Raw genomic sequence first — 13508 nt, 5'->3', positions numbered from 1 at the left:
AAAAAAAAAAAGAAAGAAAAAAAAGAGAAAAAAGTATAAATGATCATTCTCCATATGGTCTAAGTAGCCTTAATAACAAGGTGTTTGTTACTGAAAAGTTAAAAACATTCTGCCCTGCCCTCACCCCTCAAATTTATACCAGTGGCTACAGATAAAGTTTAAGAGTTTGTAGGATAAACAAGTTCGGCCAGGTATTTTCTTTTTGTATTTAAGCAACTATTTTTTGAGTAATGTTTCATGTGATACTTTTCCCGTGAAATTCCCACCAGATTTTCTGTGACTGAGACTCAGCAGAGTCATTCCCAATTATACTGTTCAAATCTTTTTAAAGACTTATTTCAGGGACATTTTGATTTTAATTAAATGAGTTTGCAAATAAGATACATTGTACATGTAAACATATATAAATTAAAAGATGGTTAAAAGTGTACACACATGCACACTCATACTCAAGAACATGGTTATAGTTAGTTCTGGTTGGTGGGATTATGGCTGATTTTAACTTCCTCTTATTCTTTTCAGCATTTTCTAATTTTTTCAAAAGGGATGTGTTACTTTTACAAAGACAAAATGCAATGTATGTTATTAAAAGGAGGTCTGAAAAAAAAAGGAGGTCTAAAATACCAAACATAGGTTATAACCTCAAGCGATATTTAGAAACTATGTATCTATGAGTATTTTAGAAAACGCTAGGTTATTCTAACATTGAGCATTTGATTTATGGGCACAAATTAGTAGATGATTTGTATCTGCAAAGATATATCAGTCTTATCAAGGAACCATCAGACTTGAGAGAATATATGGTGTCGTCACATGGACCAGGTAACTAAGAGGCTAAGTCCCAAATGGTAAATGAAATCGAAGTGTTTCACTTCTTACCATTGAATATGACAGAACTACTTTGCCAGACAACTGGACTATTCAAAATAGCTTGAAATCTTAGAAATGAAGGAATTCATTCAGCCAGGCCAATGGAAGACTGAAAACATTAACCTCAGGCAAGAAAGGAAGATTCGAAGTATCTTTTTGTTTGTTGTGTTTTTTAGTTTTCTTAATCTGCCTCATTCCAGAAAAGGGTATTTATTATTGCAAAATGTGAATAAGAATATTTTTTAAAGGTCAGAAGTACTTATGCTTTTGGGGTATGAGATGACACCATTCCACAGTGACCGCAGAGTCAGGAATGGGCAGATGACTGACCTCTAGGCCATGATGGGCATGGAGGAGTTCCTGGAGTGGGTAGAAGGTGCTAGTTTCCTAGCTCTGCCCATCTGAAGAGGGACTGGCTAGAGGCAGGTGATTGTAATCATTGCCGTAGACAATGGAATCAGATGGGGGTCAGAACCATAGACTTGGAGGGAAATTACAGGGTGACTGTGTTGAGTCAGATTTGAAGATGGAAAGATAAATAGGCCATGTAGGGGAAGGAAATTAATAATTATGACACTTCCTTTTAAGCAATATTTCTGGAAGATCTTTTTACGCTATGGTTGGCTATTTTGGAGAGGTCAGTTAAGTATTTTGGCTTCTTTTAATATAGATTTGAAAACACAAATTTCTTTTTACAAAGTAGAGAATCAACTGTTTCTCTCTGAGAGACCATATATTATAGTGAAGCCAGACAGCCTGGGTTTGAATCTTAACCCTTAAATGCTAGGTGTGTGATCTTGGGCAAATTATTGCACCTATTTCACCAATAGTAAAATGAAGAAAAGACCAGTAGTTACTTGATAGAATTGCAGTAATGACTAATATGCCTAAAATGTTTAGTGTGATGCTCAGTCCATGCTAGCTATTACTTACATTAGGATGCTTAGGAAATTGGCAAAGGCTAGGCTCAATGACCTCTGGAAAGTTACTTGTCTGTAACCTTCAGCAGGTGGGATTTGCCATGGGTGTATCCACGATGATAACTGCCTAGTCCTCTCCCTCCTGAGCTGGGAGGCGTTGGTATGAAACAGAATGAAGTAGAAAGGTAGTAGCTGGCAATGGGATCACCCTACTTCTAAATGACAGGCAGTCTGTGTATACTCTCTGTGTAGGGAACACAGAAAGTGACATTATCAAATATGGCTATATGACACATGGATTTCTGCATGTGTGTGTTTGTTTTTGTTGAAGGGCAGGATGGAGTTAGTAGGCTAGAGGGAGGGAGGGAATACTTAACCAATGATTGGAGAAATCAGTCAATTGCTTTCCATTTAGCTATTAGTTTTTGCAGCATGACATTAATAAATTATCCTACTTCAGGGTTGGTAAGATGATCAAATTAAAATATAGGAAATGCTTTTTTAAAAGTTAAAATTACTGCCCATACACAAGGTATATTTGTGTGATTTGCTTTTTTCATTTCATAATTTGATTAGCTAGACACAGATTAGGTTATAAATTTACCCAAGAGGTCTAAGAAGCAGGAAATAGATAAATCGTCTTTTAGGAAAATAAACAATCCCATACCATTTCTGTGAATCGATCTGCACAGGCCATTCGGACCCATTCTGGCGTTGCTGGGCTCTGCACCATGAAGTCCTCAGCTATGCCTCTTTCTCTTCGTACTGTGGCCACAGCGTCAGCAATGGCAAAGAACACAGATGACCCCAGGAACATCCCAGACTCCCCAAGGCCCTGTAAGAAGGTACATTAGTTGAAGAACATCTATACTACACTACAAGTTTCTAGAGGGTAGGGGCCAGGTCTTGTTCACTGTTGTATCCCCAACCCCTGCATAGTGTTTCGTACACAAAATCTCAATAAATATTTGTTGGCTGACTTACTGACTGAATGAAGCTTGGGTAGTCTTAAAAATCCCAGTATAATCTGAGTTTCCCAGATCTTGAATCCTCTGTGTGTGTGTGTCTGAGTGTCTTTGTGTGGTAAGGGGAAAGTATCCTATTTAGTAAAACACCTTCAATGGATTGAACTAGCCAGCTATATCAGCAGAGAGAAAAATGCCTTTTTTAACTCCAGGGTCAGGAGAGGCAGGGTACTCTAGAAAACAGAGTACAGAATTTGATACCAGATGAAAGGTTATAAACCCATCATCTGCAAGGAACAGGCAGGTATTATAAATGAGTGACGCAGGCAGATGAAGAACTATAAGGAGTAGTGGAAGCTAAGGTGAGGAAGAGCATCTCCATGTCCTATCTACAAGGGGCAGCTGTTCTTTGGTTGTAGCTAGTTGTTGCCTTTCCAAGAATGCAGTCAAAATTACCAGATCACCCATTTTCTCAAGAGAATTTAGATACCTGTATTTTAATATAAAATTCCCTGACTTGTAAAAATACTGTGTTGGCCAAAGAAAAGTATATCATCAGGCCAGCCTTAGCCAGTAGACCACCAATTTGCAACCTGTAAGTTAGTGAACTGAGTCTGAATCCTGGCCCTTACTCTAGCTAAGTGACATAATCTCCTCTGTTCCTTTGTCAGTGAAGTGTGGGCAGTGATGCCTACTTTATAGGGTGTTGCATGGGTCAGGAAGTGTGAAAGCACCTAACACAGCTCCTGGTACCTGGTAGCTCTCTGTTATTTATACACAGTACCCGCTGTGCAAACCCATGATTTTCTTCAGTGTCTGCTTGTGAGTGGCTGTCTGTAACCCCAAGGATTCAAGGGTCCTGTCTGCCCTGTTATTCTTGATGGCTTAAAAGCTGCTCTCTGTGGGCTCTTAGCTGCCCTTTGCCTTTGCCCTTCAGAGTGATTTCCAGTTCAAAGAGAATCCAAAGGCCCCATTGATTGTCCTTCCTTTCAAGTTTGCCCTGACCTCATCATTATAGGTCTCAAGGAAGTCCCTGGCATTCCTGGGCTGACAGTGGGATCCAGTTTGGAAATGATGAAATTTCTACAGATGTAGTTGGATTCTTTTGTTTTGGAGGGAGGGATACTAGCAAAAAGTTTCCCAAAAATCCTATTTATTTATTACCCAGGCTGGTCTTGAATTCCTGGGCTCAAACGATCCCCTGCTTCAGCCTCCTGAGTGGCTGGGGCCACAGGTGTGCACCACCGTGACTGGGAAAGATTTTAAAGTCTTAAGAGAATACATCTTAACAATACATCTCAAACCTAGATGAAGGTTTTTTGTTGTTGTTATTGTTTTTTTTTTTTTTTTCTACTTTCTAATAAAATTTCTCTTGGAACTAGATTAAGTTTTTACTCTGAGGGTGGTTTTCACATAATCTGCATACAGCAAGGCAAACAGATAATGATCTTTATTTTAATTTGCAGTTTCATTACTTTAGCAATTACTAAGGGTTGCTATCTCTGCTTTCTGATGCTATAAAAATTTTGTGCCAGATAATTCTCTGTTCAAAACCACCTCTTCTACTCTCCCCCACCCCCAGTTGAGACCCACTGTTCTAGATGCATTTCTGGGTATGGTCAGGACCCTGAGCCCCTCAGAGGTAAGTGATTTCCCTAAGATCATGGGGAAGGAGGGACAGGGTGGTGGCAGGAACCCAGGTCTTCTGCGGCCTCAGTCTGTGGTTCTGTCCATGGTGCCGCTGCTAGGATTTCAGTCACATTGCGCCCCTGATCTCGTTTAATATCGTGGTCTTCAGGATCTTAAGTAAAAGTGTTATTCTATTAAGATGTCAGAGCTTTTTGTCGAGTTTTAGAGTTTTCAGTGAAAGAGGAAATTATTAAAATCCTTGGCCTATGATTGCCATTCTCCAAATTCTAACAGTCTGTAGTGATTTGTTCCTGATAACAGTTAACATTGACTTACTATTTTGTCTGCCTACTTTCATTTACCATGTGCTACCTGATAGGTTTGGGTGCTTACCTTAGATGAATAGATGGTTAGGGGGGTGTATGACGATGGCATCAAGGAGACATTGAACTCCTCTGGGACATCAGTGATGGTTGGAATTTTGTACTCATCTGGGCTCCGAGAGTACAGGACACCTTCTGGGGAATATTTCAGTTCTTCAGTGGTATAAAGCCCCATTCCTTGAATAAACGAACCTTCAATCTGGAGGTGGACAATTTCAAGCTTTGTGACATTATGTCATTTTTAGAAGGCCTTTACCTACCCTGAAATGACTCCCAGGAAGAAGCATCCACCCAGGTGGGCCAGCACCTACCTGCCCAATATCAATGGCCGGATTGAGGCTGCAACATGCATCCATGATGATGTCCGTTCTGATTTTCTGTCCAAAATAAAAATTAACTCACCATAAAAACTTGAATTAAAAATATCATTTTCACTTGTACTCAAAAGGCCTCCAGTTATTCCAGAACTCCTGCTGGTTAGTTAACACTGCATTGAACCCTGTCAACATTAGCACTGTTAAGATGTCTGCCGAATTCTTCAAGTTGAGGGCTAGGACTGTCCATGACCCTGAAAGATCTTGTGCATTCACAGTTTTGACTCCTCTTAAGTGACTCCAAAGTCCATGACATGTTAGTGTTTCTGAGTGAGTCACTTGGTAAATAATTGTTGTGTCTGGTTGTTCATCTGATTCTCAACCTGAATTTGTTGTTGGAATATAATTTATGAGCTCATGTAGTCCTCATGATAATTGTGGGAGGTGGTACTGTTCCCATTTTACTGAGAAAATCCTAGAGCCATACTGACATATGGGAGTTTGTGGATTTGCAAGATCTTGGAAGGTATTAATGGCAAATGTCAAGACCACCTTTGACTTGCTAATCTACTTCCTTCTCTGAGAAGCATCACACGAATCTGGCCCTTGTTTTGGCACCAGGCATGGGCATGCAGGTTGTTAAGGAGCTACTAAAAGCCCCTAAGCGCCTGTGGTCTATCTCCGGAGTATCTCAGGGCTTCCTTTGTGTCCCTGTTTCCCAGTGCTTGTTTTGACAAGATCGTCATTCTCTGTTTGGGCTCAATGCCTGGGCTCCTACTTTCTCTCTAGCCCTTTGGACTTGGCAATTCTCTTTTGACTCAAACCTTGGCCTCTCAGACAACCCACTCTGGGCATTGGGACTGGCCTTCATCTATTCTCAACCTGGATAGGGAGGGAGATTGGACACACCTCAGAGTGAGCTGTCAGTTTACTTCTACTTTGAAACCTGGTGTGTTTTGCACTGCAAGTACTGGACAGTGGAAAGAGATGGCTGTGCATTAACACTGAGCTGACAGATGATTTAGTTCACCAACCACAAATGGCCAGCTGCAATAGGCCTGTTATTGACCTGTTATTGAATTTCTCTGATTTCTCTTTCGTCAAAAGAAGTTTTGCCTCTTTAAGAAATAAATTAAGGGACCAAAGTAATATTGAAATTATTGAACCTTAAACTGTAAATGTAAACTGAAAGGCACAGAAAAGACCAAATGTTAACTTTTCTAGCGTCATAAATTCTGGAAGAGCCCCATAAGTTTCATTTCTTTATGGATTTATATCAAGGCCCTTGGGTAAAATTGCATCCTTTATAATACAAGTTGTTAATTTTGGGTTAAGTATGATTCCCTGTCCCCAATGGATCGTTTCTTGAATGTCCAATTAAATAGAAAATATAAAAATTATTTTCACACCTCCCTTCCCCCCAAATCTGTTTCAGTAATACTTTTTGGATAATTGACTTTGGAGAAATAGCTACATTGCTATGTGCTTTCAAAATGTTTGCTCAAGATTATTTACTAAGTTAGCTATTCCTTCAGATTAGGAAATATGTCCTTTCTTTATAAACAGAAGTTTTTTTGGGGAGAAACCTTGGAAAGTGATTTTGTTGTCTAAATGAAATAAAAAATTTAATACACTTTAGGCTGTCATCAGCAATTCCTTTTTGACTACTAAATTGTCTTTTTAAGTGGAAATTCAGAATAAGGCTAGATCTCTGGACCCTCCCATGGAACTGAAAGAATCTTGTTTTTGTTGTAAGAGAATTACATAATGGAATTGGGCTATTTACTATACAATACACTTTTGTTGTTTTGACTTGCCAGGAGGAAAGTTAGACTTGACTTACCTTATGAGCTCCTGTCAGGCAGTCAATTTCAACCTCAGAGCAGGCAGCTCCATAGACATAGTAAGGAAATGGGTCACCCACCCCTTTCTCCCAGTCCATGAAGGCCTTATAGCCCCTGAGGGAAGAAATAAAGCATTTTAGCTTGAGTTGATTTATTTTAAAAGTTACTAAAGTTTTATGGTAGCATTTCATTTTTTTTCCCCAGGGAGGGCACAAATGCAGTCTCTCACTACCACAAATTATGCAGTTGAGTTTCCTACATTGGAAGAAATCACAGGGGCAGCATCTCTGGAGTAAAATAGATAAGCCTCACCCTGGAAAAACCACCTTCGGGATCCTAGTATCTCTCCAGAGGGACCCCATGGATAGTGCTAACCAAACTCACAGGGAGCCGATGGTAATTCAGGGTTGATAAAAAAGGACTGGTGATTCAATGCATTAATCTATAATAAAAGATGTATTCAGATAGAGGGCTGGTTTGCTCTCTTCTTGGGTAACTGAACTTAGGAACTGATTGATTGATTGATTGATTGATTGATTGATGGGGTTTTGCTCTTGTCACCCAGGCTGGAGTGCAGTGGTGTGATCTGGGCTCACTGCAACCTCCACCTCACCTCCTGGGTTCAAGTGAGTCTCCTGCCTCAAGCACCCAAGTAGCTGGGATGGCAGGCATGCCACCACACCCGGCTAATTTTGTATTTTTAGTAGAGATGGGGTTTCTCCATGTTGGTCAGGCTGGTCTCAAACTCCTGACCTCAGGCGATCCACTTGCCTCGGCCTCCCAAAGTGCTGGGATTATAGACATGAGCCACTTAGCCAGGCCAGGAATTTTGAACTCATTATGTACAAGGCTCTGGGCTGGGCTGTTATCTCCTTCTTTCCTCATTCTTCATGAGGATTTGCTTTACTATTCTCTCTCTCTCTCTCTCTCTCTCTCTCTCTCTCTCTCTCTCTCTCTCTGTGTGTGTGTGTGTGTGTGTGTGTGTGTGTGTGTGTGTGTATGTGTGTTGTTTGGTGGTTTGTTTCATTAGATTATAAAACTAATGTCATATGCTTCTTGAATTTGAGAGTGACTGGTGACTATCATCCCACTCATTCTCTCCTTGCTAGTAAGGAGCTTCAAAATAGACAGGTTTTATGGTAAGGGGAAGGAGATTTGTAAAACTGAGATGCAAGTCATTTCTAATGATAATATATTTTTACTACTCACAATAAATAGAAAATAATGATTAGATGTTGTAAATAATGATTAAATAAATAGTAAGTAATGATTAGATGTTGTAAGTCAAGCATCTATTTTTTTTTATCCAATAAGGGTGTTTTATTATTTAATAATCTTTTGGACATAACTGAAAGGTCTATGTGAAATCATAGAATTTTGGGCCTAGAAGGGACCTCAGCAATCACATAATAAAAATGTATTTTACAAATGAGGGATCTGTGGCTCAGAGTTGAGACAGGATAGGTAGTGAAGAAAGTGACCATGTTCTCTGGATGTAGCACCAGCACTGTGGTGATGGTACATTCAAAATGAAGCCTCAGCATTTCCATTGTAATCACACTCATTCAAGGAAAGCTATCTTCAGTAGGCAATTTGCCCTTTACAGAGCATGTACCCTTTGATTTTACCTGTCCTCAAACTGACCCTTTGCTCATTTTAATAGTAAAAAACACACTCCTGGGTACAGATTTAAGATGCTAATGAGACATGTGATGTATAAACAAGCATGTACAGCTGCACATGTGCACCCAGAGGACCACCCAGAATGTGCTTACTAGTAACAACTCTTCCTACCTCCTTATGAATAATCATGTAAGACCTCCATAAAGGGAGCCTCCTCAGTACCAGTCTTTGCTGTCTCATCCTTATGAACAGCCCACCCGGAATTGTCTCTCAGGGTGTACTGTCTATTCTGAACCTCACTTAAAAATATATATATTTTTTGCAATATATTACCCTATGCCGCACTTCTTTTGCTGTGTGTCTCTTTTTTTGTTGCTTGTGTTTTTCTTTTTGCTTTGCTGTGTGTCTCTTGTTTAAATTCTTTTAAACTAAGAAGACAAAAACTGAGGTATCACAATAGCTATCAACAGAGTGACTGAGTTACTCATATTTTCTTGGCTACATCAAGATATTATTGTAATGTTTACCTGAAGTATCCAGTGGCTGAGAGACTGATTCTTTGTTCAAATGCAGCTTCTACCTGCAGAATGGGCATATTTAGTTAAAGCGAAATAAATATACCATCTGCTAGGTGAAAACGGAAATGTCCAATCTAAAATTGGCATCTCATAATTGTTGCTGGTGCTTTGCTACCAATAATAGAACTCATCATCATATTATTTTTCCTTAACTGGCACATTAACAATTTCCTTCTGATTGAGTTTAGAAGTCTGGGTTGAGCAAACATAAAATAGAATCCTGCTGCACATCCATGAGATAGGGGCTCAGTGCACAAGGTATTTGGACTTCATTTCTGAATGTTAGAACTTTATAGTAAGTGTGTGGGTAAATGTGAAATAATTGTTCTAATGAAAAAATAGCATATTGTAATGTTGGATTAAATAAGTCATCTCCTTTAAGGCATATTCAGCAGCAACTAGGCCTTTTAGTTTTCCTCCTAACCTACCCAAAACACTGTGTGTGTGTGTGTGTGTGTGTGTGTGTGTGTGTGTGTGTGTGTGGCGCTTAGGAAGGCTTATTCTTTTTCTTTTCTTTCTTACTTAAGCAAAGTGTATTCTTCAGGTACTTCTATTTCTCCTTCCAGTGATTGCTGTTTCCTGTGTGCTTTCTCCATACACATCTGGCATACATCCTGGGGTAGCCTTCTCAACCTTTAGAGATCCTGCCTGTTTGCAGAAATCCACTCAGCTGGGGAGTAGCAGGGAGCATGCTCCATCACTGTGACACTTAGAGGAACTGTCTTTCTGTGTGGTGGCTGTGCACTGCTGTGGTGCTCTCTCAGCACTGGTTTAGATTGTTTTCTCATTTGTAGTAACAAAGGGAGTGGAATACTCACCCAGTCTTCCCATGTACCTTCCGGATGTTTCTTAATGATGGGCTCAAGGCGTTTCAGAAGGATCTGACAAGCATCCTTGAAGTAGTAAAGAATGGAATCCACATTAGGGAAGAGCCCAGTCTGTTCTAGTGGTTACAATTTGTGTGAATGAATATTGATTGATAGGTCAGCAAGTGCTATGGAGTGCATGATCCTGATGCATTGAGAACACAACTCCTGCCCTTGAGAACAGTATTGGTTACTGGAGGTTGTTTTGTTTTTTTTCCCCCCACTTCTGGCTCACTTCCTATGAAAATATGGGTTCAGCTGAATTTCTACTCTCAGATCCTCTTTCTTAGAATATTCAGGTTCTTAACTTCTCTCTCTCTTTTTTTTGAGACAGGGTCTGACTCTGTCAACCAGGCTAGAGTGGAGGGGCATCATCTCAGCTCATTGCAACCTTGACATCCCAGGCTCAAGTGAATCTCCCACCTCAGCCTCCTGAGTAACTGGGACTCCAGGCACTCACCACCAAGCCTGGCTGATTTTTGTCTTTTTTGTAGAGATGGGGTTCCACCATGTTGCCTAGGCTGGTCTTGAACTCCTGAGCTCAAGCCATCTGTCCACTTCAGTCTCCCAAAGAGCTGGGATTACAGGCATGAGCCACTGTGCCTGGCACTTAGTTTTTTCTTTTCCTACGTCTTTTGTATTTTTGTATACTTCTTTTGTATTTTCTGGCTATTAAATGGAATATACATCCTATTTTCATTCAAATTTGTGCTTTCCAGTCTGTAACAATGACATGCCAGGATCCTCCTGCGTCTGAACTCTCCCTTCATCTGTTCATTCACCTACAATAAAGGCCCTGGCTTTGGGTATGAAATGAGAAAACAATTAAATGTATTTTATAATGACCTTGAGCCACAAAGTTTCCGATCTTCAGCAGAAATCTAAAACTTAATACTCTAGAAGATGGATTGACTCTTACTTTGGGCTGACGACTCCCATATACTCTGAGCTGTTCCTCTCTTGTGTTTGACCCTACTCCAAATTAGATCTCATGCATTTGAGGTTTCTTACACATTTGTTTCAAGCAAAAGAGAGTCTCTGCTTTGTGGTTCCCTAAGAGGTATCACCACAAAATTAGGTCTGATTTGAAAGGTGTTCCAGTTGGTGGTATCATTGCAGTGTTCTGGAAATATATGGCTTACCACAGTATCCAGTGGAAAAGTGAACAGTTTGCAACAGAAACATGACAAATAGACATATTTCAAAAGTACATGCAATCAGATATTTGAATTAAGGAATATGAAGTCATGATTCTATTCTGAGACAGTGAAAATTTAGCACTTAAAAAAATCAATTAAAAAATAATTACAGCCGGGCGCGGTGGCTCAAGCCTGTAATCCCAGCACTTTGGGAGGCCGAGGTGGGTGGATCACGAGGTCAAGAGATCGAGACCATCCTGGTCAACACGGTGAAACCCCGTCTCTACTAAAAATACAAAACATTAGCCGGGCATGGTGGCGCGTGCCTGTAATCCCAGCTACTCAGGAGGCTGAGGCAGGAGAATTGCCTGAACCCAGGAGGCGGAGGTTGCGGTGAGCCGAGATCGTGCCATTGCACTCCAGCCTGGGTAACAAGAGTGAAACTCCCTCCCCCAAAAAAAAATAAATAAATAAATAAATAAAATAATAATAATAATAATTACAAAGAAAGCTTTAAATACTCAGTAGAATACCACTGAAGACAATGATTCAATTGTACCTTGTCTCCTTGGCTGGGGTCTGCCTGCCTATCTGCCTGCATGAACTTGTTTATGCTGGAGGAAACTTGCACAGCTCTGCATTACTTGGTACCCAAATTTCTTCTTGCTGTGTCTCCCAGGAGCAGAGACTGCCTGTTCACCAAAATGCATTCTTCCCTTCTTCCATAGCAGCTGGACACATGGTTTCCCACTACTCTACATTTCCCATCCTCCCTTGCAGTTAGACATAGCCTGAAACTGGTTCTGCCTATGGACTATGAGTGGAAGTGAGTTGCATCACTTCCAGATCTGGCTCAGAGTCTTCCATACCAGTTCCTCCATGTTCACGGGAATGATGACACCCAGGGCAAATCGGAAAGCTACATGTTGAAGATGGTGGAGACTTCATCAATTTGAGTGTTTGAATGACCAAACAATGCTCAGGACTGATATGTGCAGAAGAAAGGACTTTTACTGTGTTTGAGCCTTTACATTTTGTGTCTGTCATCTCAGTTTAGCCTACTCCAAATACATTCTCCCAACATTTTAGTTACCCCAGACTATGTTTAGTAATACAGATGACTTCTCTGAAGTTAAGTATTGTACCTATATCTAGCCATAAAAACCAGAGATGTGGGAGAGGCAAACACCGAGGAGAGGCAGGAAGACTCACCTGCACAGCTCTGCCGTTGACATCTGCCCCAATGGATGCTGCTGTAGCAATTGTATTGGGCACTGTTGCTGTGCTTGTTTCACAGATGTGTATATACGACATAGGTATTTTTAACTCCCGGCTAGCCACCTATGAGAAACATCAATATTTTCAAGTTCAGCAAGGACTTCTATGAAGATGAGTCATTATTTTTCTTAATAATAATTATTTGTTATTACATCCATGCTATCCTTTTAAGACTAAAATAATGTACTTTATAAGCATCAAAACTACCTTTTTTTTTGGAAGGCCTCATGATGATTTTTTCAGTGTTTTCTTGGTAATATTCCACAGTGGTTCTTTTCAAATTTAGTCCATTTAGAATGTTAAGAATTTCCTTTTTTCTAAGTTTTAGATGTGTAGGAAGTAGGCCAAATTGAAATTTTCAGGCACTTATTTGGTTCAGTGGCAGGAAGAAAAAGAGAGACGGAGGGAGAGAGAGAGAAAAACAGAGAGAAAGAGGGGGAGACTGAGATAAGATTGATTGACTGACTCAGAATTTGGTCTGAAATCTGTCAATATCAGTATCAGATGAGCTTGGAATGACCCTGAGGGTCTTTTCCTTGCTCTTATCCTCCCCTCTTTTTTCTATTTGTTCTACCTTGCTTATATTACTCCAGTATTGCTGTTCATTTTTCTGTTTTTTAAATTTCTTAACAAAGTTATTATTATTACTACTTTAGAGATGGGATCTCACTGTTGTTGCCCAGGCTGATCTTGAACTCCTGGGCTCAGGTGATCCTCCTGCTTCAGCCTCCTGGGTAGCTGGGGCTACAGGCACATGCCACCGAACCTGACTTCTTTTCTGTTCTTTTCCTTCCAGTTTCTCTAGCAAACACATGTGGAGATTAAGATATTTAATCAAGAAATGAAAAGGAAAGAAATGAAAGAGAAGAAAGGAAAAAGAAAAAGCATTATTTTGGCTTATCTTGTCTTTTTGTTTTTACAAAAAACACCTTCTCAAGAGATCCTCTTCCCAAACGCCAATCTTCTGACTAATGTCATTCAATATGAAGTTTCTCCAGCAAGAATGCAAAATGAAAAAATGGGATGTCTTTGTTGTTTCTTGGTGGTGAAAATCAAAAGGGAATGTACTGGTTCATATAACTGCGCAGGACAGATGGAG

The 13508-nt window shown here is 40.1% G+C and overlaps 1 protein-coding gene and 1 non-coding gene across 8 annotated transcripts in view; both read right to left on the bottom strand.

Annotated features, from left to right (window-relative positions):
* LOC108315736 (aldehyde oxidase 2) overlaps positions 1-13508 on the bottom strand; it is a 79738-nt gene that overhangs the window by 9818 nt on the left and 56412 nt on the right. For 4 of the 7 annotated variants that reach the window (XM_017545209.2, XM_017545212.2, XM_017545210.2 and 1 more), the window contains 7 exons: positions 12344-12472; positions 9945-10019; positions 9076-9128; positions 6925-7039; positions 5079-5144; positions 4778-4966; positions 2458-2625 (listed from right to left, as the gene is read on the bottom strand). In XM_017545209.2, coding sequence (XP_017400698.1) covers positions 2458-2625; positions 4778-4966; positions 5079-5144; positions 6925-7039; positions 9076-9128; positions 9945-10019; positions 12344-12472 — 795 coding nt within the window. The other 3 variants (XM_017545213.2, XM_017545214.1, XM_017545215.2) reach the window with 3 other exon arrangements.
* Positions 7126-7282, bottom strand: LOC119473702. The gene has a single exon (XR_005202918.1). It is a non-coding gene; the product is annotated as a U1 spliceosomal RNA (small nuclear RNA).

Source organism: Cebus imitator, unplaced genomic scaffold, assembly GCF_001604975.1.
Source record: "Cebus imitator isolate Cc_AM_T3 unplaced genomic scaffold, Cebus_imitator-1.0 Scaffold178, whole genome shotgun sequence".
NCBI classification, from domain to species: Eukaryota; Metazoa; Chordata; class Mammalia; order Primates; family Cebidae; genus Cebus; species Cebus imitator.
Note: the sequence above shows the minus strand (reverse complement) of the source record. Positions and strands in the feature narration are given on the sequence as shown.